The sequence below is a fragment of the Nerophis lumbriciformis genome, linkage group LG22 (genome assembly GCF_033978685.3).
Source record: "Nerophis lumbriciformis linkage group LG22, RoL_Nlum_v2.1, whole genome shotgun sequence".
Classification (NCBI taxonomy): Eukaryota; Metazoa; Chordata; class Actinopteri; order Syngnathiformes; family Syngnathidae; genus Nerophis; species Nerophis lumbriciformis.
This window is the reverse complement of record NC_084569.2, coordinates 43,276,653-43,297,381: the sequence shown is the minus strand read 5'-3', so window position 1 is coordinate 43,297,381 and position 20,729 is coordinate 43,276,653. Positions and strand designations below refer to the sequence as shown.

At 41.1% G+C, this 20,729-nt stretch overlaps 1 protein-coding gene across 1 annotated transcript in view; it reads left to right on the top strand.

The window, feature by feature from the left end:
* Positions 1-5,858: 5,858 nt before the first annotated feature.
* Positions 5,859-20,729, top strand: part of LOC133615040 (transmembrane protein 144-like) — a 47,578-nt gene continuing 32,707 nt past the window's right edge. Inside the window, exons 1-5 of the mRNA XM_061973376.1 lie at positions 5,859-5,940; positions 6,016-6,159; positions 11,309-11,431; positions 14,760-14,859; positions 14,955-15,035. Of these exons, the coding sequence (XP_061829360.1) occupies positions 5,859-5,940; positions 6,016-6,159; positions 11,309-11,431; positions 14,760-14,859; positions 14,955-15,035 (530 nt within the window). The remainder of the gene's footprint in view (positions 5,941-6,015; positions 6,160-11,308; positions 11,432-14,759; positions 14,860-14,954; positions 15,036-20,729) is intronic.

Below are 20,729 nucleotides of genomic sequence, written 5' to 3'. Positions count from 1 at the left end.
TCCCGGTTTTCCCGAAATTCCAGGAGTTCTTTAATACCATTTCTCAACTAAAAATGTTACTACTTCAACATTTCTCCACCAATTTGAAAAGTTCCAACACCAACCATTTCAACCATACTTGCCAACCCTCACGAATTTTTCGGGAGACTCCCAAATTTCACTGCCTCTCCCGAAAATCTCCCGGAACAACCATTCTCCCGAATTTCTCCCGATTTCCAGGCGGACAACTTTATTGTGGGCGTGCCTTAAAGGCACTGCCTTTAGCGTCGTCTCTCACCTGAAAAGGAGACTATTATATTTGTCTCCGTTATCCATAGCTTTATCTATAAGCCATAAAGTAGGCAAGCATGGAGCTATTTCTCAGCGTGTGTTTATTCCAGCCGGAACGTTCATACACTGACACACAACATCCGGATTCCCATCATGCATTGCTTCAAAACTACGGCAAGTAGTAATGGCCAAAATTTCCAGCCGGACAAATAATATTGTGGGCGTGCCTTAAAGGCACTGCCTTTAGCGTCCTCTCTCACCTGAAAAGGAGACTATTATATATGTCTCTGTTATCCATAGGTTTATCTATAAGCCATAACACGGTGGCTGAATGGATATAGTCACTCATGAACGGTCAGAGAAGCACAACGCAGTATTATGGCCCACCTTGCTAAATGGAGACCCGATGGTGTAACATATGCGAGACAAAGATGGCTATGCTGATAGCTGCAAACAACATCCCCTTCTCATTTGCGGATGTTTCCAACAAATCCGTGAAGGATATGTTCCCGGATTCAGAGATCGCTCGCCAGTACTCAAATGGCAGAACAAAGGCTACTCAAATAGTGAAAGGTAAGTGTTATTATTTTTTTTAAGTAAGCAGCAAGTACAGTACAGTTAGTAGAACAACTGTGTTTTCATTACTGTGTACTGTACTATGTATATATATATAGAGGTGGCGACTTGTCCAGGGTGTACCCCGCCTTCCGCCCGATTGTAGCTGAGATAGGCTCCAGCGCCCCCCGCCACCCCAAAGGGAATAAGCGGTAGAAAATGGATGGATATATATATATATATATATATATATATATATGTCTTAATAAGGTTATCCAAAAAATAGTGCTCGATACCGTAGTAGAGCGCAATATATGTATGTGTGGGGAAAAAAATCACAAGACTATTTCATCTCTACAGGCCTGTTTCATGAGGGGGGTACCCTCAATCGGCAGTGTGTCGCGCCTCGCCAAGGAGCAGCGAGAATACCAAGAAGCGCATATGCCAAATTTTCAAAGAGAACGGCCTACGGATCACGATTGAAGCCAACAAGCAAACCGTCAACTTTCTTGACGTAACTTTCAACCTGAGAAATAACAGCTACCAACCATTCACGAAACCCAACACAACACTCCAATACGTGCACCATGACAGCAACCATCCACCCACCACCACGAAAAGAATACCTACCGGAATCAATAAAAGGCTATCGATGCTGTCATCTAGCAAAGCTGAATTTGACCAAGCAACCCCCCCGTACCAAAAAGCCCTTGATGAAAGCGGATACAATTTCACCCTCACCTATGAACCCACGCCAGGAAACCAGCCAAAAAAGAACAGAAAACGAAACGGCATCATCTGGTACAACCCCCCATACAGCAAAAACGTCTCAACGAACATTGGACACAAATTCCTCAACCTGATTGACAAACACTTTCCCAAAGACAACAACCTAAGAAAAGTATTCAACAAGAACAACATCAAATTGAGCTACAGCTGCATGAACAATATACGACAAATCATCTCAAACCACAACAAAACAATTGCAAATGAGCCGTCGACCCCCAGTCAGAACGACTCCAAAACCAACAAAGCATGTAACTGTCGAAAGAAACCTGATTGCCCCCTCAATGGGGGATGCTTACAAACATCAGTTGTCTACCAATCTAAGGTAATACGCAAGGACATTAACACATCCGACACATATGTAGGATTAACCGAGGGTGAATTCAAAACCAGATGGAACAACCACAAGGCTTCTTTCAGGAACAAAAACCTGCGAAATACCACAGAACACAGCAAACACATTTGGGACCTCAAAGACAATAATGTTGAATATTCAATAACATGGCAAATTCTTGCATCCAGCACACCTTACAATAGTGGTAATAAAAGATGCAACCTATGCTTGAAAGAGAAACTGTTTATTATCTACCGTCCAGACCTGTCATCCCTCAACAAGCGCAGCGAAATTGTAACAACATGCCGCCATAGACGGAAACACCTCCTAGGTAACACATGAACCAATCACCACGCCCCTAGGCCAGCCTGTACCCACCCACTCTGTGCCCTATATAAACCATGGTATGTGAATGCTCCCATTAAAATCTCCTGACGATTGAGGGTACCCCCCTCATGAAACAGGCCTGTAGAGATGAAATAGTCTTGTGATTTTTTTCCCCACACATACATATATATATATATATATATATATATATATATATATATATATATATATATATATATATATATATATATATATATATATATATATATATTCCAAAAACAATTTGAAATGTGGACTCGTCAGACCACAGAACACTTTTCCACTTTGTATCAGTCCATCTTAGATGAGCTCAGGCCCAGCGAAGCCGACAGCGTTTCTGGGTGTTGTTGATAAACGGTTTTTGCCTTGCATAGGAGAGTTTTAACTTGCACTTACAGATGTAGCGACCAACTGTAGTTACTGACAGTGGGTTTTTGAAGTGTTCCTGAGCCCATGTGGTGATATCCTTTACACACTGATGTCACTTGTTGTTTCAGTACAGCCTGAGGGATCAAAGATCACAGGCTTAAACCTTCAGATTCTCTGAACCCTTTGATGATATTACGGAGCGTAGATGGTGAAATCCCTAAATTCCTTGCAATAGCTGCTTGAGAAAGGTTTTTCTTAAACTGTTCAACAATTTGCTCATGCAGTTGTTGACAAAGTGGTGACCCTCGCCCCATCCTTCTTTGTGAATGACTGAGCATTTCATGGAATCTACTTTTATACCCAATCATGGCACCCACCTGTTCCCAATTAGCCTGTTCACCTGTGGGATGTTCCAAATAAGTGTTTGATGAGCATTCCTCAACTTTATCAGTATTTATTGCCACCTTTCCCAACTTCTTTGTCACGTGTTGCTGCCATCAAATTCTAAAGTTAATGATTATTTGCAAAAAAAAAATGTTTATGAGTTTGAACATCAAATATGTTGTCTTTGTAGCATATTCAACATTCTTCAAAGTGCCACAATTCCCACATTTTCTATCAGCATTGGAGCATTCACATGAAGGAATGACCTCATCTAGTTGGAGCAGTGGTTCTTAACCTGGGTTCGATCGAACCCGAGGGGTTCGGTGGGTCGGCCTCAGGGGTTCGGCGGAGCCTCCATCGCGGAGGTCAAGACACACCCGACTCATGGTGAAAATAATAACTTCTGCCTATCGACGTATTATGGATACCCCCAAACTATATTCCTTCTAATTTTCCATCTGATTTGCAGGTGTGTCATTTGTTGTGAGTTTATGCACTGTGTTGGTTTTGTTCTTTGAACAAGGTGATGTTCATGCACGGTTCATTGTGTTCACCAGTAAAACAAACATATAACTTTATCTTGACCTAATCAGTGGCCTAGTGGTTAGAGTGTCCGCCCTGAGATCGGTAGGTTGTGAGTTCAAACCTGGGCGAGTCATACCAAAGACTATAAAAATGGGAACCGTTACCTCCCTGCTTGGCACTCAGCATCAAGATTAAGGATGCTTTATTATTGTCCATTCTTTAACATGTACAAGACACATAAAAACTGAAATTTCATTTTGGGCACAGTCCCACTAAGAGCAGACATACGTTCCAGGGAGACAAGACGGGACCGCCGACGAATCAGCCACTTATGGCGCTCCTTAAAAAAGGTGGGAATGAGGTGATATTGGGAAAGGGGGGAAGAGTAAAAAACATCAGTCAAAGGCTGGACCCTCGGGAGGGGGTCCAGACTGAGTCTAAGGGAAAAAACCTCATTTAGCATAGCACACGTAAACATCCATCCATCTTCTTCCGCTTATCCGAGGTCGGGTCGCGGGGGAAGCAGCCTAAGCAGGGAAGCCCAGACTTCCCTCTCCCCAGCCACTTCGTCCAGCTCTTCCTGTGGGACCCCGAGGCGTTCCCAGGCCAGCCGGGAGACATAGTCTTCCCAACTTGTCCTGGGTCTTCCCCGCGGCCTCCTACCGGTCGGACGTGCCCTAAACACCTCCCTAGGGAGGCGTTTGGGTGGCATCCTGACCAGATGCCCGAACCACCTCATCTGGCTCCTCTCCATGTGGAGGAGCAGCGGCTTTACTTTGAGCTCCTCCCGGATGACAGAGCTTCTCACCCTATCTCTAAGGGAGAGCCCCGCCACCCGGCGGAGGAAACTAATTTCGGCCGCTTGTACCCGTGATCTTGTCCTTTCGATCATAACCCAAAGCTCATGACCATAGGTGAGGATGGGAACGTAGATCGACCGGTAAATTGAGAGCTTTGCCTTCCGGCTCAGCTCCTTCTTCACCACAACGGGTCGATACAGCATCCGCATTACTGAAGACGCCGCACCGATCCGCCTATCGATCTCACGATCCACTCTTCCCTCACTCGTGAACAAGACTCCGAGGTACTTGAACTCCTCCACTTGGGGCAAGATCTCCTCCCCAACCCGGAGATGGCACTCCACCCTTTTCCGGGCGAGAACCATGGACTCGGACTTGGAGGTGCTGATTCTCATCCCAGTTGCTTCACACTCGGCTGCGAACCGATCCAGTGAGAGCTGAAGATCCTGGCCAGATGAAGCCATCAGGACCACATCATCTGCAAAAAGCAGAGACCTAATCCTGCAGCCACCAAACCAGATCCCCTCAACGCCTTGACTGCGCCTAGAAATTCTGTCCATAAAAGTTCAGAACAGAATGGGTGACAAAGGGCAGCCTTGGCGGAGTCCAACCCTCACTGGAAACGTGTCCGACTTACTGCCGGCAATGCGGACCAAGCTCTGGCACTGATCATACAGGGAGTGGACTGCCACAATCAGACGGTCCAATACCCCATACTCTCTGAGCACTCCCCACAGGACTTCCCGAGGGACACGGTCGAATGCCTTCTCCAAGTCCACAAAGCACATGTAGACTGGTTGGGCAAACTCCCATGCACCCTCAAGGACCCTGCCGAGAGTATAGAGCTGGTCCACAGTTCCACGATCAGGACGAAAACCACACTGTTCCTCCTGAATCCGAGGTTGGACTATCCGGCGTAGCCTCCTCTCCAGTACACCCAAATAGACCTTACCGGGAAGGCTGAGGAGTGTGTAAACATGTTACATATAATCACAACAACTCGCAACAGAGGGGGATGGTTTGGATCAAAGGTTAGAATTGGGGGTTAAATCACCAAAAATTATTCCTGGGCGTGGCACCGCTGCTGCCCACTGCTCCCCTCACCTCCCAGGGGGTGAACAAGGATATGGGTCAAATGCAGAAGACAAATATCACCACAACTACTGTGTGTGTGTGACAATCATTGCTACTTTAACTTTTAACTTCAACTTAACTTGAATTTGAAAAAAAATAAAAACATTATTTTTCACTAAAGAAGGCTGAGGTTCCCCCAACAAGGTTAAGAACCACTGAGTTAGAGCCTAATGTAAGCCCCGCCCCCTCCTGGCTGCACATGTGCAGTGATTGGTTGATTGACAGCACCTGTGGAGCCCCAGCTCCCCTCCACGTCCGCCTGCCGTGGATGTGTGGACTCGTCCAGCTGTGATATCTGATTGTAACTCTAACATGCTGCTGGCAAAGTGTCTAACATGCTGCTGGCAAAGTGTCTTTTATCCGCAATGACACTGTTGCTGGCCGGCTGCCATGGCAACGGAATGAGGCCAAGACAAGGTCAGCAGAGAGCGGCATCTTCGCGGTCGTTCACGGCAACATTTGACAAGTGTCTTTTTTTCCCCACTCATGAAGGCGGCGAAGTGACGGAAGACGACACGCCGAGTGGGAACTCCACCAACATGACGCGCTTTGCGTACGGCTTAGCTGCCAACGTGGCCGCGGTGCTGCTTTACGGCAGCAACTTTGTTCCCGTCAAAAGAGTCGAGACCGGAGATGGTAAGTGACGTTTCTTGGATGAACCTTTCACAACGTCCTTTTGAACAATGACTTTGGAATCCAAGTGAACAAAAGTCACGAGTACAAGAAGTTCTAGCAGCTACAGTGCAGTAGTTTGGGTCCATCAGTGGTGTACTAGGGATGTCGATAAATGCGTTAAAATGTAATATCGGAAGTTATCGGTATCGTTTTTTTTATTATCGGTATTTTTTTATTTTTTATTTTTTAATTAAATCAACATAAAAAACACAAGATTCACTTACAATTAGTGCACCAACCCAAAAAAACTTCCTCCCCCATTTACACTCATTCACACAAAAGGGTTGTTTCTTTCTGTTATTAATATTGTGGTTCCTACATTATATATCAATATATATCAATACAGTCTGCAAGGGATACAGTCCGTAAGCACACATGATTGTGCGTGCTGCTGCTCCACTAATAGTACTAACCTTTAACACTTCATTTTACTCATTTCCATTAATTACTAGTTTCTATGTAACTGTTTTTATATTGTTTTACTTTATTTTTTTTCAAGAAAATGTTTTTAATTTATGTATTTTATTTTATTTTTTTTTTTTTAAAAGGACCTTACCTTCACCATACTTGGTTGTCCAAATTAGGCATAATAATGTGTTAATTCCACGACTGTATATATCGGTTGATATCGGTATCGGTAATTAAAGAGTTGGACATTATCGGGATATCGGCAAAAAGCCATTATCGGACATCCCTATGGTGTACACATTTAGGCATACATCCATCCATTGTCTACCGCTTATTCCCTTCGGGATTCGCGGGGAAATTTTTCATTTTTAAACATTTAGTAGGAGATGCTAAGCCAAAGGTGTCAAAGTCAAGGCCCGTGGGCCACGTCTGGCCCGCCACATCATTTCATCTGGCCCGCAAACACCTGGAAATGATGTGTCAATAAAGTACTTCACATTTTCTCACTAAATGTAAATTAGACTGACCATACGTCCTCTTTTTTCCCCCGGACATGTCCTCTTTTGCCGGACTGTCCGGGCGGGGTTTCTTAAATGCCTCAAATGTCCGGCGTTTTGAGTTAGAGTTGCGTGTATTTTCAATGTTCGTCCAGGGTTAAGAAGGGGTTAAAAACAAAACAAATTGTGCGTGCAGCAGCATTGGTGAGGGAGGGGCAGAGACAGAGGGCGAGAGAGCTAGTGAGTGGAGAGACAGACATGAAAACAAGAAATGCCGAAACGTAAATGCAACTTCACGGATGATTTGCGGGAAAAGTATGTGTGTTTTGGTCCTGGCCGTGACACATGGGAAGCAGAATGCAAAGTGTGCAAAGCAGGAAGGTATAAATCTGTGGCAAATAAAGATCTACAAGCCCATATCCACACTACAGAGCACAAAACAGCTGTGCAGGGCGAGAGCTCGTCTGCTGTTTTTTGTTTAAATTTAATGAACTTGTTTTGAGGCATTATTTATGTGTAGATTACATACAAGAGGTTATTTTGAATATTTTCCAAAACTGAGAATGTTACAGAATATACGTGTGACTTATTTTGTTATACTGTCAAGCAGTGTTGGCATTAACACACTTTTTGTGTCTTTTTAACGCATTGAAATCAGAAAGGACGCATCAAATCATTTACCGTAATACATTTTAATAGCCGTAGCTTGTATAAAAATGTTGACAATATTAGAGAATATCTGAGCCAGTTCAAAGAATTTAGTATTGTTGCACTCTCAGAGACTTGTCTCCATGAGAACAAGTGTTGTGAAATGAGATTGGATGGTTAGGAATTATTCACCACAAACAGAGTTGGAAATAGGAGAGGAGGAGTAGCACTTTTTGTAAATCAAGATTTAAAATGTTGGAAGATTGACAGCAAATCAACTGCCATAGCTGGAGTTTTTGAATGTATAACTGTAGAAATTGAAGTAGAAAAAAAAAAAAAAAAAAATGTCAGTTGTGTTTATAGAACGCCAGGATCATGTCCAGACACAGTCAATCAAAGATTGGATTATTTGTTTAGTAAATCAAACAAGATCCAAATTGTGTGCGGTGATTTTATTATTGGAGAGTACCAAAACAACCGATTTTATAACAGGATTGTACAGTAATAATTTATTAAACCCTTATCACAAAACCAAGCAGAATAACAGTAGACTTTGCCACGCTGATAGAAAACATTTTCACTAATCAACCGGAGAATCAAATAACAGCAGGACTACTACTTAAAGGCCTACTGAAATGCGATTTTCTTATTTAAACGGGGATAGCAGGTCCATTCTATGTGTCATACTTGATCATTTTGCGATATTGCCATATTTTTGCTGAAAGGATTTAGTAGAGAACATCGACGATAAAGTTCGCAACTTTTGGTCGCTGATAAAAAAGCCGGAAGTAGCAGACGAGTAGCGTGACGTCACAGGTTGTGGAGCTCCTCACATCTGCACATTGTTTACAATCATGGCCACCAGCAGCCAGAGCGATTCGGACCGAGAAAGCGACCATTTCCCCATTAATTTGAGCCAGGATGAAAGATTTGTGGATGAGGAAAGTGAGAGTGAAGGACTAGAGGGCAGTGGGAGCCATTCAGATAGGGAAGATGCTGTGAGAGGCGGGTGGGACCTGATATTCAGCTGGGAATGACTAAAACAGTAAATAAACACAAGACATATATATACTCTATTAGCCACAACACAACCAGGCTTATATTTAATATGCCGCAAATCAATCCCGCATAACAAACACCTCCCCCCTCCCGTCCATATAACCCGCCAAAAAAACTCAAACTAGGGATGTCCGAATCCGATATTTGGATCGGATCGGCCGCCGATATTTGCCAAAAAATGCGTATCGGCAAGGCATGGGAAAATGCCGATCCAGATCCAGTTAAAAAAGACTCCGTTCCATGTTTTCCAATGCACCGATTTAAATAATACATTCCACTTTTCTGCTGCTCCGTAATTTCCGTTCCGCATTTTCCAGCACACCTTCAACACATCCACAGGTCTGTGGAATCTCACGCAGTTGATTTTAGCTGCTGGCATTACACAACAGGCTCTTCTCACTCTTTCCTGTGTCTCCCTCTCACAGACAGCGAGTGCTCCTTCTTACACACGTCACATACTGTCACGTCATACGTCACATACTGTCACGTCATACGTCACATACTGTCACGTCATACGTCACATACGTATACGTCCTCTCCCAGCAGAGAGGTAGCAGCATGGCTAACGTTAGCTGTGATGCTAGCGCAGCCGCTAATGTCCGCGCCTGCTCAAACGTCCTCTGCGCACGGCAAATCTATGCCACGCACAAAATCAAATAAAAAAATAAGCGCATAACAATTTTTGACACACGGACACGACAGAGAAAACAGTTTTCGTCATCATTGTTCAAATATTGTAACGTCTGTCGAGACGCTTATCTCCATTCGGTGCCACACGTCCACACCATCAAAATGCTGAGGCAAACATTTCCAGATCAACACCGTCTGAAAAAATTAGTGATCTATTTAGTTGTGATTTCCTTCTCTGCATGAAAGTTTAAAAGTAGCATATATTAATGCAGTATGAAGAAGAATGTTTTAATGTAGACATGCAAGCCTTGAAAGAAAATCAAGACTACATTTCCTGCAAATGGGTGCATTTCTACCCTATATTTTAACTTTAGATATATTCTCATATCAAACTTTGACACTTACATCCGGCGCCCCCCTCCACACCCCGGATTATAAATAATGTAAATAATTCAATGTGATTATCTTGTGTGATGACTGTATTATGATGATAGTATATATCTGATAGTATATATCTGTATCATCAATCAATTTAAGTGGACCCCGACTTAAACAAGTGTAAAAACTTATTGGGGTGTTACCATTTAGTGGTCAATTGTACGGAATATGTACTTCACTGTGCAACCTACTAATAAAAGTCTCAATCCATCAATCAAAACACATAGAATCATCATACTGCTGTGATTATATGCATCAAGTGTTCATTCAAGGCTAAGGCAAAATATCCACATATATATGGTGTATCGCAATATGGCCTTAAAATATCGCAATATTAAAAAAAGGCCATGTCGCCCAGCCCTAGTTCAATGATGCCATTTCTGTTTGTCATGTATCATTTTGTCTATTTTGTGTTATCCTTGAATAAACAGGTCAGTTTCTTGTTACCAACCATTGTGTATTATTCAAACTCCCCTAATTCAGCTGGCTAGTTGTTATCAAGAGTACTAAAACCCTTTTCAACATCATTCTGACAACTAAGTAGGCTAGATAACTTTAAACTTTAATACATGCTCGGATAGGCCAGTATCGATCAGTATCGGTATCGGTCAGTATCGGTATCGGATCAGAAGTGCAAAAACAATATCGGTATCGGATCGGAAGTGCAAAAACCTGGATTGAGACATCCCTAATGGAGACGAGACGCAACGAACGCATGAATGATGATTGTGGACAAAATGGAACGAATTTTAGCGATATTACGGAGATGAAAGAAGTCCGTTTTAGTAACACTCTTAATGTGTGACTCAAACGATAAATGAATAAATGATATTGAACTCAATAGTTTTGCCACCATCAATGAATTGGTACGTCTGTTTCTTTCTTCTGTTTTTTATTTTTATGAATAGCAAAATAAATTTACTGTGCTCGGTATAACAAAATCCCCACTGACTCCTCCGCTGTTTCTCAGTGTTCTGTCTACTAGTGTATCTTATTAATGATTGATTTATTTCAAATTTCAGAGTGTGCCAAGCACATAAAACATGCTGCGAGCTAAAAATGGCCCGTGGCCCCCACTTGGCACCCCTGGCAAGTATTCTTAGCTAAACACGTTCATTGTGGTGCTCTATGGCTACTTATCATTTTTTCTAGCCTCCAAAATCATCATGCGCATATTTTATTTATTTCAACTGCTATTACGAAACCCATTTATATGTATTTATATGTGTGTATGTTTTATATTAGTTTTCATGCTCAGGCAAATTAATTTCCTCTTTTTTAAGTGTTAAGGGGTGTTGCCGTTAAATGTTGTCTGGTCATTTATAAACAATTAAAAATAAATGGTTTATTTTGTGGTTGACATTAGTCCATAAAGGGACAGGAAAAGACGGTGTACCTTTTTGGAGTAACAGTTTGTATTGTCTGGGCAGGCATGTTTTTCCAGTGGGTGAACTGTGCGGCCATATGGGCGGTGTCCATGTTGGGAGACCTGATGCTGCACTCTCCAAAGTTCCATCCGTTTGCCATGCTCGGAGGTATCATCTGGGCTACAGGTACTGCACTAACTCCCATGCTGAATTTTGTCATTTTCGCGGGATACTTACCCGGGGCCCCCTGATTTCCCCGTTAACAGAAGCGGTGATAGAATCATGGAATTGGCCAAAAAAAACGCAATAGAGTGTTAAACGCAGACTACCACCAAAACTTACATAAATGGTTGACATGCTGTCATCGTGATGATACAAAACATTTGTCTGGGGAAATAAATTGATGCTGGAATTTGGAGGGTTTGCCCAAAGTCCTACTAAAACATTTTGATAGATTTGAGTGCCGTGTGTAATGTTTTATATTTTCAATGGAACATATAAAATGTTGCTGTTGTTTAATTGAGTCATATTGCAACCTACACATATCTCTTATGTGTGACTGCCATCATATTGCAATCTACATGTATCTCTTATGTGTGACTGCCATCATATTGCAGTCTACACGTATCTCTTATGTGTGACTGCCATCATATTGCAGTCTACACGTATTTCTTATGTGTGGCTGCCATCGTATTGCAGTCTACACGTATCTCTTATGTGTGACTGCCATCATACTGCAGTCTACACGTATCTCTCATGTGTGACTGCCATCTACTGGTCACACTTATCATTTCACCATGTACCAAATAAAATTGCTTCGAGGTCGGTAAGCAAAACCAGGATTATTCCGTACATTAGTCGCACCGGGTTATAACGCGCACTGTCGAGTTTTGAGGGGGAAAAAAAGGATTTTACGTGCGCCTAATAGTCCGGAAAATACGGTAAGTAGCATTTAATACCACACATTTAATACATAATCTGATTCACAACAATACGAGGAACTTATAAATGTAATAATACGCACTTTCTAAAATAGATAACTTTTTAGTTACTTGCTCCAAAACATTTTCAGTTCTATAAACTACTGTTGAAGTATTGGATCAGGACTCGAAGTTTAGATCAATTTGGAGGCCAAAAATGTTGATCAGGACCGCTCATTTATGGAAGTAGAATTGTCTCACGTCAACTTATATATATCAACATGATATTAATACATATGCATACATTGACAAATATACAAATAAATAAATAATTTGTATAAATAAACGGGTATTTGTAAATATATTTTTGAGATTTGAAAATATATACAAATAAAATGTATATAAATATAAAAATGTGACATACAAATAAATCAAGAATCTGTATGAATAAATGTATATTTGTACATTTATTTTTTGAGATTTGAATATAAATATGCTTAAATTTTGTATTTGTATTGAATTTGCATATGTGGATCGCTTTTCTGCTTTTGTGTCAATGAGACATTTCTACCACAAACCAGATGCACAAATAAATGTGACCTACAACCAGCAGAGGGCACTGCAGTCAGAGCGGTCTGGGTCACAGACCATTGTATTGCATTATATGCAAAATGCCCGGAGTTCTCTGCACAAAAACAATCCATGTCTTTACAAAGAGAACGCACAACGAGCCTGAGCTAGCTAATGTTAGCGTTGTATTAGTTAATGCTAATTTATCCAGTTTATCTGAAAGACCGTGCTAGGTACTTATTTTATGGAATCAATGCCGATTAATGACCTTGTCCCGATGCAGATACTGATCTCTTATCAGTGCAATGTGTGGCTCTGGCTGCAATGCCCTCTGCTGGTTGTTCAGGGGAGTGTGTAGGTCACATTTATTTGTGCATCTGGTTTGTGGTAGAAATGTCTCATCGGCAAAAAAGCAATCTACATATGCAAATTCAATACAATTACAAATACAAAATCAAGCATATTTATATTCAAATGTCCAAAATATATTGACAAATACACATTTATTTATACAAATTCTTGATTTATTTGTATGTCACATTTTATTTGTATATATTTTCAAATCTCAAAAATATATTTACAAATATGCGTTTATTTATGAAAATTATTTATTTGTATATCACATTTGTATTTGTATATTAATAAATGCATATGTACTAATATCATATTGATATATATAAGTTGATGTGAGACAATTCTATTTCCATTTCCATTGTCTCAGGAACATTGAACCCTTCAAGGCCTACTGAAAGCCACTACTAGCGACCACGCAGTCTGATAGTTTATATATCAATGATGAAATCTTAACATTGCAACACATGCTTACTAAAGTGCAATTTAAAATTTTGCGCGAAATATCCTGCTGAAAACGTCTCGGTATTATGACGTCAGCGCGTGACACAGTATTCTGGACATCTGTGTTGATGAATCTTTTGCAATTTGTTCAATGGAGACAGCAAAGAAGAAAGCTGTAGGTGGGAAGCGGTGTATTGCGGCCGGCTGCAGCAACACAAACACAGCTGGTGTTTCATTGTTTACATTCCCTGAAGATGACAGTCAAGCTTTACCATTGGCCTGTGGAGAACGGGGACAACAGAGACTCTTACCAGGAGGACTTTGAGTTGGATGCGCAGACGCGGTACCGTGAGTACGCATGCAGCTGCTGCTTCCAAACATTTGATCGCTTGCCTGTACGTGCGTGCCGCTATGTGCATGTCACGTACGTAACTTTGGGGACTTTGGGTAAATATATGTGCTGTATGAACTTTGGGGAGGTGAACGGTACTTTGGGCTGTGGGATTGAGTGTGTTGTGCAGGTGTTTTAGTTGTATTGGCGGGTTATATGGACGGGAGGGGGGAGGTGTTTGTTATGCGGGATTAATTTGTGGCATATTAAATATAAGCCTGGTTGTGTTGTGGCTAATAGAGTATATATATGTCTTGTGTTTATTTACTGTTTTAGTCATTCCCAGCTGAATATCAGGTCTCACAGCATCTTCCCTATCTGAATGGCTCCCACTGCCCTCTAGTCCTTCACTCTCACTTTCCTCATCCACAAATCTTTCATCCTCGCTCAAATTAATGGGGAAATTGTGTCGTCCTTGCACGCTACACCGCTACAACAAAGATGACGGGGAGAAGAAGATGTCCAAGTGGAGGCACGTAAATAAGACCACCCACAAAACGGCGCATCCTGAAGAGACTGTCAGAAAGAGACTTGAAGATGATGTGTAAAACATCATCCATGCAACACTTTGAGCAAAGAACCACCATTACATGTTATGTAGACCACAAGGAAGTCTTTGACATTTAGAAAAATAAATAATGCGCCCTATGGTTCGCAAAATATGGTACTGATCAAAATTGTCTAATGATGTCCACATTACAGTGAGCAGTTTTTCTTTCCGTTGTATCCCTGGACAAGATAAAACGTCATAAGAAATGTTTGATTAAAATGCGAGGAGTGTTCTCACTTATACTCATGGAGTACTTGGGTTGAACGTTGTACGTCTTGTCATTTGCAGGGAGTATAACGGTCGTTCCCATCGTTAAGGCCATTGGCCTTGGCCTTGGGATTTTGATTTGGGGGTCGTCCAGTTTGCTGATTGGCTGGGCCACGTCAAGGTAAGTTTGTCCAATTTACAATCAAGAGTCTATAATGATCATCCGCGTGTCTGATTGGAGTCTCGGGTTAATGGAAGCTTCTCGCCGTCTCTCAGGTTCGGCTGGTTTGGGATTGCTGCTGAGGATGTTTCCAGGCCCATCTTGAATTACTGTGGTGCTGCATTATGTCTGCTCAGGTGAACCTTTAATTTCCCAAAAGGGCTGACTAGAATCTTTGAAACCGCCAAATTCCAGCCCAAAGGCTATGGTCTGGACAACACCGGCCCCAGGCCAATTAAGGCGGCTATTGTATGTCCATACACAGTGTGGAGCTGCTCCCCTGAGTTAATAATGATCACCGCCATTGTGGCAAATTAACTACTTTTCTTTAGAAGTAGCATTATCACTGGAGGACGAAGTTAAACATGTTACATACCAAGTAAGAGCAAGCAGAAGCAGACAAGAAGAAGGTAATTGCTAGGCCATGGTACGATTTTATTGCAGTATTGTACAAAACCCAAAACCAGTGAAGTTGTCACGTTTAAATGGTAAATAACAACAAAATACAATGATTTGCAAATCCTTTTCAACTTATATTCAATTGAATAGACTGCAAAGACAAGATACTTCATGTTCGAACTGGGAAACTTAATTTGTTTTTTTGCAAATAATCATTAACTTGTCATTTAATGGCAGCAACACATTGCAAAAAAGTTGTCACAGGGGCATTTTTACCATTGTGTTACATGGCCTTTCCTTTTAACAACACTCAGTAAAGGTTTGGGAACTGAGGAGACACATTTTTGAAGTGGAATTATTTCCCATTCTTGCTTGATGTACAGCTTAAGTTGTTCAACAGTCTCCCTTCTCATATTTTAGCCTTCATATTTTCAATGTCTGGACTACAGGCAGGCCAGTCTAGTACCCGCACTCTTTTACTATGAAGCCACGTCGATGTAACACGTGGCTTGGCATTGTCTTGCTGAAATAAGCAGGGGCGTCCATGGTAACATTGCCTGGATGGCAACATATGTTGTTCCAAAACCTGTATGTACCTTTCAGCATTAATGGCGCCTTCACAGATGTGTAAGTTACCCATGTCTTGGGCACTAATACACCCCCATACCATCACACATGCTACCTTTTACACTTTGACCCTAGAACAATCCGGATGGTTCTTTTCCTCTTTGGTCCGGAGGACACGACGTCCACAGTTTCCAAAAACAATTTGAAATGTGGACTCGTCAGACCACAGAACACTTTTCCACTTTGCATCAGTCCATCTTAGATGAGCTCTGGCCCAGCGACGTTTCTGGGTGTTGTTGATAAATAGCTTTGGCTTTGCATAATAGAGTTTTAACTTGCACTTACAGATGTAGCGACCAACTGTAGTTACTGACGGTGGTTTTCTGAAGTGTTCCTGAGCCCATGTGGTGATATCCTTCACACACCGATGTCGCTTTTTGATGAGAGATCGAAAGTCACGGGCATTTAATGTTACGTGCAGTGATTTCTCCAGATTCTCCTTTTGATGATATTACGCATCGTAGATGGTGAAATCCCTAAATTCCTTGCAATAGCTGCTTGAGAAATGTTGTTCTTAAACTGTTGGACAATTTGTTGTTGTTGTTGGGAGGTATAGCTCGGTTGGTAGAGCGGCCGTGCCAGCAACTTGAGGGTTCCAGGTTCGACCCCCGCTTCCACCATCCTAGTCACTGCCGTTGTGTCCTTGGGCATGACACTTTACCCACCTGCTCCCAGTGCCACCCACACTGATTTAAATGTAATTTACCATATTTTTCGGACTATAAGTCGCACCGGCCGAAAATGCATAATAAAGAAGGAAGAAACCATATATAAGTCGCACTGGAGTATAAGTCGCATTTTTTGGAGAAATGTATTTGATAAAAACCAACAGCAAGAATAGACATTTGAAAGGCAATTTAAAATAAATGAAGAATAGTGAACAACAGGCTGAATAAGTGTACGTTATATGAGGCATAAATAACCAACTGGTATGTTAACGTAACATATTATGGTAAGAGTCATTCAAATAACTATAACATATAGAACATGCTATACAATCTGTCACTAAATCCCATGAAATCTTATACGTCTAGTCTCTTACGTCAATGACATCAATAATATTATAATGTGTTGATCATTTCACACATAAGTCGCTCCTGAGTATAAGTCGCACCCCCGGCCAAACTATGAAAAAAACTGCGACTTGTAGTCCGAAAAATACGGTAGATATTGGGTTTCACTATGTAAAAGCGCTTTGAGTCACTTGAGAAAAGTGCTATATAAATATAATTCACTTCACTTCACTTGTTCACGAAGTGGTGACCCTCGCCCCGTCCTTGTTTGTGAATGATTGAGCATTTTTTGGGAAGTTGTTTTTATACCCAATCATGGCACCCACCTGTTCCCAATTAGCCCATTCACCTGTGGGATGTTCCAAATAAGTCTTTGATGAGCATTCCTCAACTTTTCTCAGTCCTTTTTGCCACTTGTACCAGCTTTTTTGAAACATGTTGCAGGCATCAAATCCCAAATGAGCTAATATTTGCAAAAAATATGTAATCATTTCCCGTTCAAGCATTAATTATCTTGTCTTTGCAGTTTATTCAATTAAATATAGGTTGAAAATCATTGTATTCTTTTTTTTTTTTTTTGCCATTTAAACAATGTGCCAACTTCACTGGTTTTGGCTTTTGTAAAAAACAAGTGTGTAACATATAGTGCAGGCCTGGGCAATTATTTTGACTCGGGGGCCACATTTAGAGAAAAAAATTTGTCTGGGGGCCGGTATGTCTATTTTTAGGAACACTAATACAAAACCTCACAATAATGTCTGATTGAATGCCAAAAAACGTTATGACAGACCGCCTTAAAAACGTAATGGAATTTTAATTTTTTTCTATGAACGATAAAACACTGAATATTGACAAGATATGAATGTCACACCCCCTTTCCATCGACATATTTTACTATCAAGTGAAACGCAACAAAAATGCAACAAACAGTGAAATATGAATGCAAAGGGTACAAAATAAACCCACCTACAATCTGATATATCACTAAGCTTTAGAACTTTGTTGTGAAAATCTCCTTTTGCGTCTGTGAAAACGCTTCCCACCCTCACTGCTTGGTGCCTCGTCTGAGCTGCTGTGACTTACATGACCATAGTAACTAATTACATGACCATAGTAACTAATTAGATGACCATAGTAACTAATTATATTACCATAGTAACTAATTAGATGACCATAGTAACTAATTAGATGACCATAGTAACTAATTATATTACCATAGTAACTAATTAGATGACCATAGTAACTAATTAGATGACCATAGGAACTCATTACATGACCATAGTAACTAATTAGACGACCATAGGAACTAATTATATTACCATAGTAACTAATTATATTACCATAGTAACTAATTAGATGACCATAGTAACTAATTAGATGACCATAGGAACTAATTAGATGACCATAGCAACTAATTAGATGACCATAGCAACTGGTATATCATCCCAAAGCGCAGATTCCAACCATTGAAATACTTTATATAGTTGAAGACTTACGGTCATTATAAAACATGAGTGCACATCATCATGGCAGCTACACTTTACATCTTAAAGATCTAAAAAAAATGATTTGTGAATGTCCAGCGGGCCGCATGTGGCCCCCCGGGCCTTAATTTGCCCAGGTGTGATATTGTGGCAGGAATGTTTAGGATACACACACTGTAATTGAACACAAACAATGCAAATGTTCTGATGATATTTATTTTGACAAACTTTTTAAGGGTAAAAAATAGTGCAAGAGCTTAAAGGGGAACATTATCACCAGACCTATGTAAGCGTCAATATATACCTTGATGTTGCAGAAAAAAGACCATATATTTTTTTAACCGATTTCCGAACTCCAAATGGGTGAATTTTGGCAAATTAAACGCCTTTTTTATTATTCGCTCTCGGAGCGATGACGTCACAATGTGACGTCGCATCAGGAAGCAATCCGCCATTTTCTCAAACACCGAGTCAAATCAGCTCTGTTATTTTCCGTTTTTTCGACTGTTTTCCGTACCTTGGAGACATCATGCCTCGTCGGTGTGTTGTCGGAGGGTGTAACAACACCAACAGGGACGGATTCAAGTTGCACCAGTGGCCCAAAGATGCCAAAGTGGCAAGAAATTGGACGAATGTTGTTCAAAATACGAGGGTGTGGGGAAAGCCGACGAAAATGGTCAGTCGTTTGTTCCGCACACTTTACAGACGAAAGCTACGCTACGACAGAGATGGCAAGAATGTGTGGATATCCTGCGACACTCAAAGCAGATGCATTTACAACCATAAAGTCAAAGAAATCTGCCGCCAGACCCCCATTGAATCTGCCGGAGTGTGTGAGCAATTCAGGGACAAAGGACCTCGCTAGCACGGCAAGCAATGGCGGCAGTTTGTTCTCGCAGACGAGCGAGCTAAACCCCCTGGATGTCTTGGCTCACACCGTCCCTTAAGCCAGTGGTTCTCAACCTTTTTTCAGTGATGTACCCCCTGTGAAATGTTTTTTAATTCAAGTACCCCCTAATCAGAGCAAAGCATTTTTGGTTGAAAGAAAGAGATAAAGAAGTAAAATACAGCACTGTCATCAGTTTCTGATTTATTAAATTGTATAACAGTGCAAAATATTGCTAATTTTTAGTGGTCATTCTTGAACTATTTGGATAAAAAAGATAGGTTTTTATTTATATTTACAAAGGATTTTTTGAATTGTTGCTATTTTTAGAATATTAAAAAAAAATCTTAAGTACCCCTTGGCATACCTTCAAGTACCCCTAGGGGTACGAGTACCCCCATTTGAGAACCACTGCCTTAAGCCACCGAAGATGATCAAGAGAAGAATATCGACCCTAGCTTCCCTGGCCTGCTGACATCAACTCCAAAACTGGACAGATCAGCTTTCAGGAAAAGAGAGCGGATGAGGGTATGTCTACAAAATATATTAATTGATGAAAACTTTATTCATTACTCGCGGTTTTACGTAAATTATTATACATAAACTGTGTTTACCAATAATTTAGCTTAAAAACATTACAACACTTAAAAACAAACACATACCAATCGTTGGTTAGAAGGCGATCGCCAAATTCGTCCTCGCTTTCTCCCGTGTCGCTGGCTGTCGTGTCGTTTTCGTGGGTTTCGCTTGCATACGGTTCAAACCGATATGGCTCAATAGCTTCAGTTTCTTCTTCAATTTCGCTTAAGCCGCTGAAATCCGAGTTTGAATCCGAGCTAATGTCGCTATACCTTGCTGTTTGTTTGTATTGGCATCACTATGTGACGTCACAGGAAAATGGACGGGTGTATATAACGATGGTTAAAATCAGGCACTTTGAAGCTTTTTTTAGGGATATTGCATGATGGGTAACATTTTGAAAAAAATTTGAAAAATAAAATAAGCCACTGGGAACTGATTTTTAATGGTTTCAACCCTTCTGAAATTGTGATAATGTTCCCCTTTAAAGGGATTCAAGTGTCTTTAAAGCTGGGTTGTCAAACTCCTTTTAGCTCAGGGGCCGCATGGAGGGAAATCCATTCCCAAGAATAAAAACGACTTCGGATCGTTTTCTTTGGCCAAAAATAGAACAAAAATTCCTCTTGACAAAACACTTCAAGTGAGTTAAAAAAATGAAATATGAGTTGATTTTACCGCAGCTTTGTGCCAGTGTTTACATGGCTCCAGGTGGCACTCACCTGGAAGATGCCTTCAATAGGGACGCAAATACATTTCTTTATTCCTTATTGCACACACGCAGGAGGTGTGTGTGTGTGTAAGTGTGCGTGTGCGGGAATTCCAGGAGGGTGTGTGTCGTCGAGA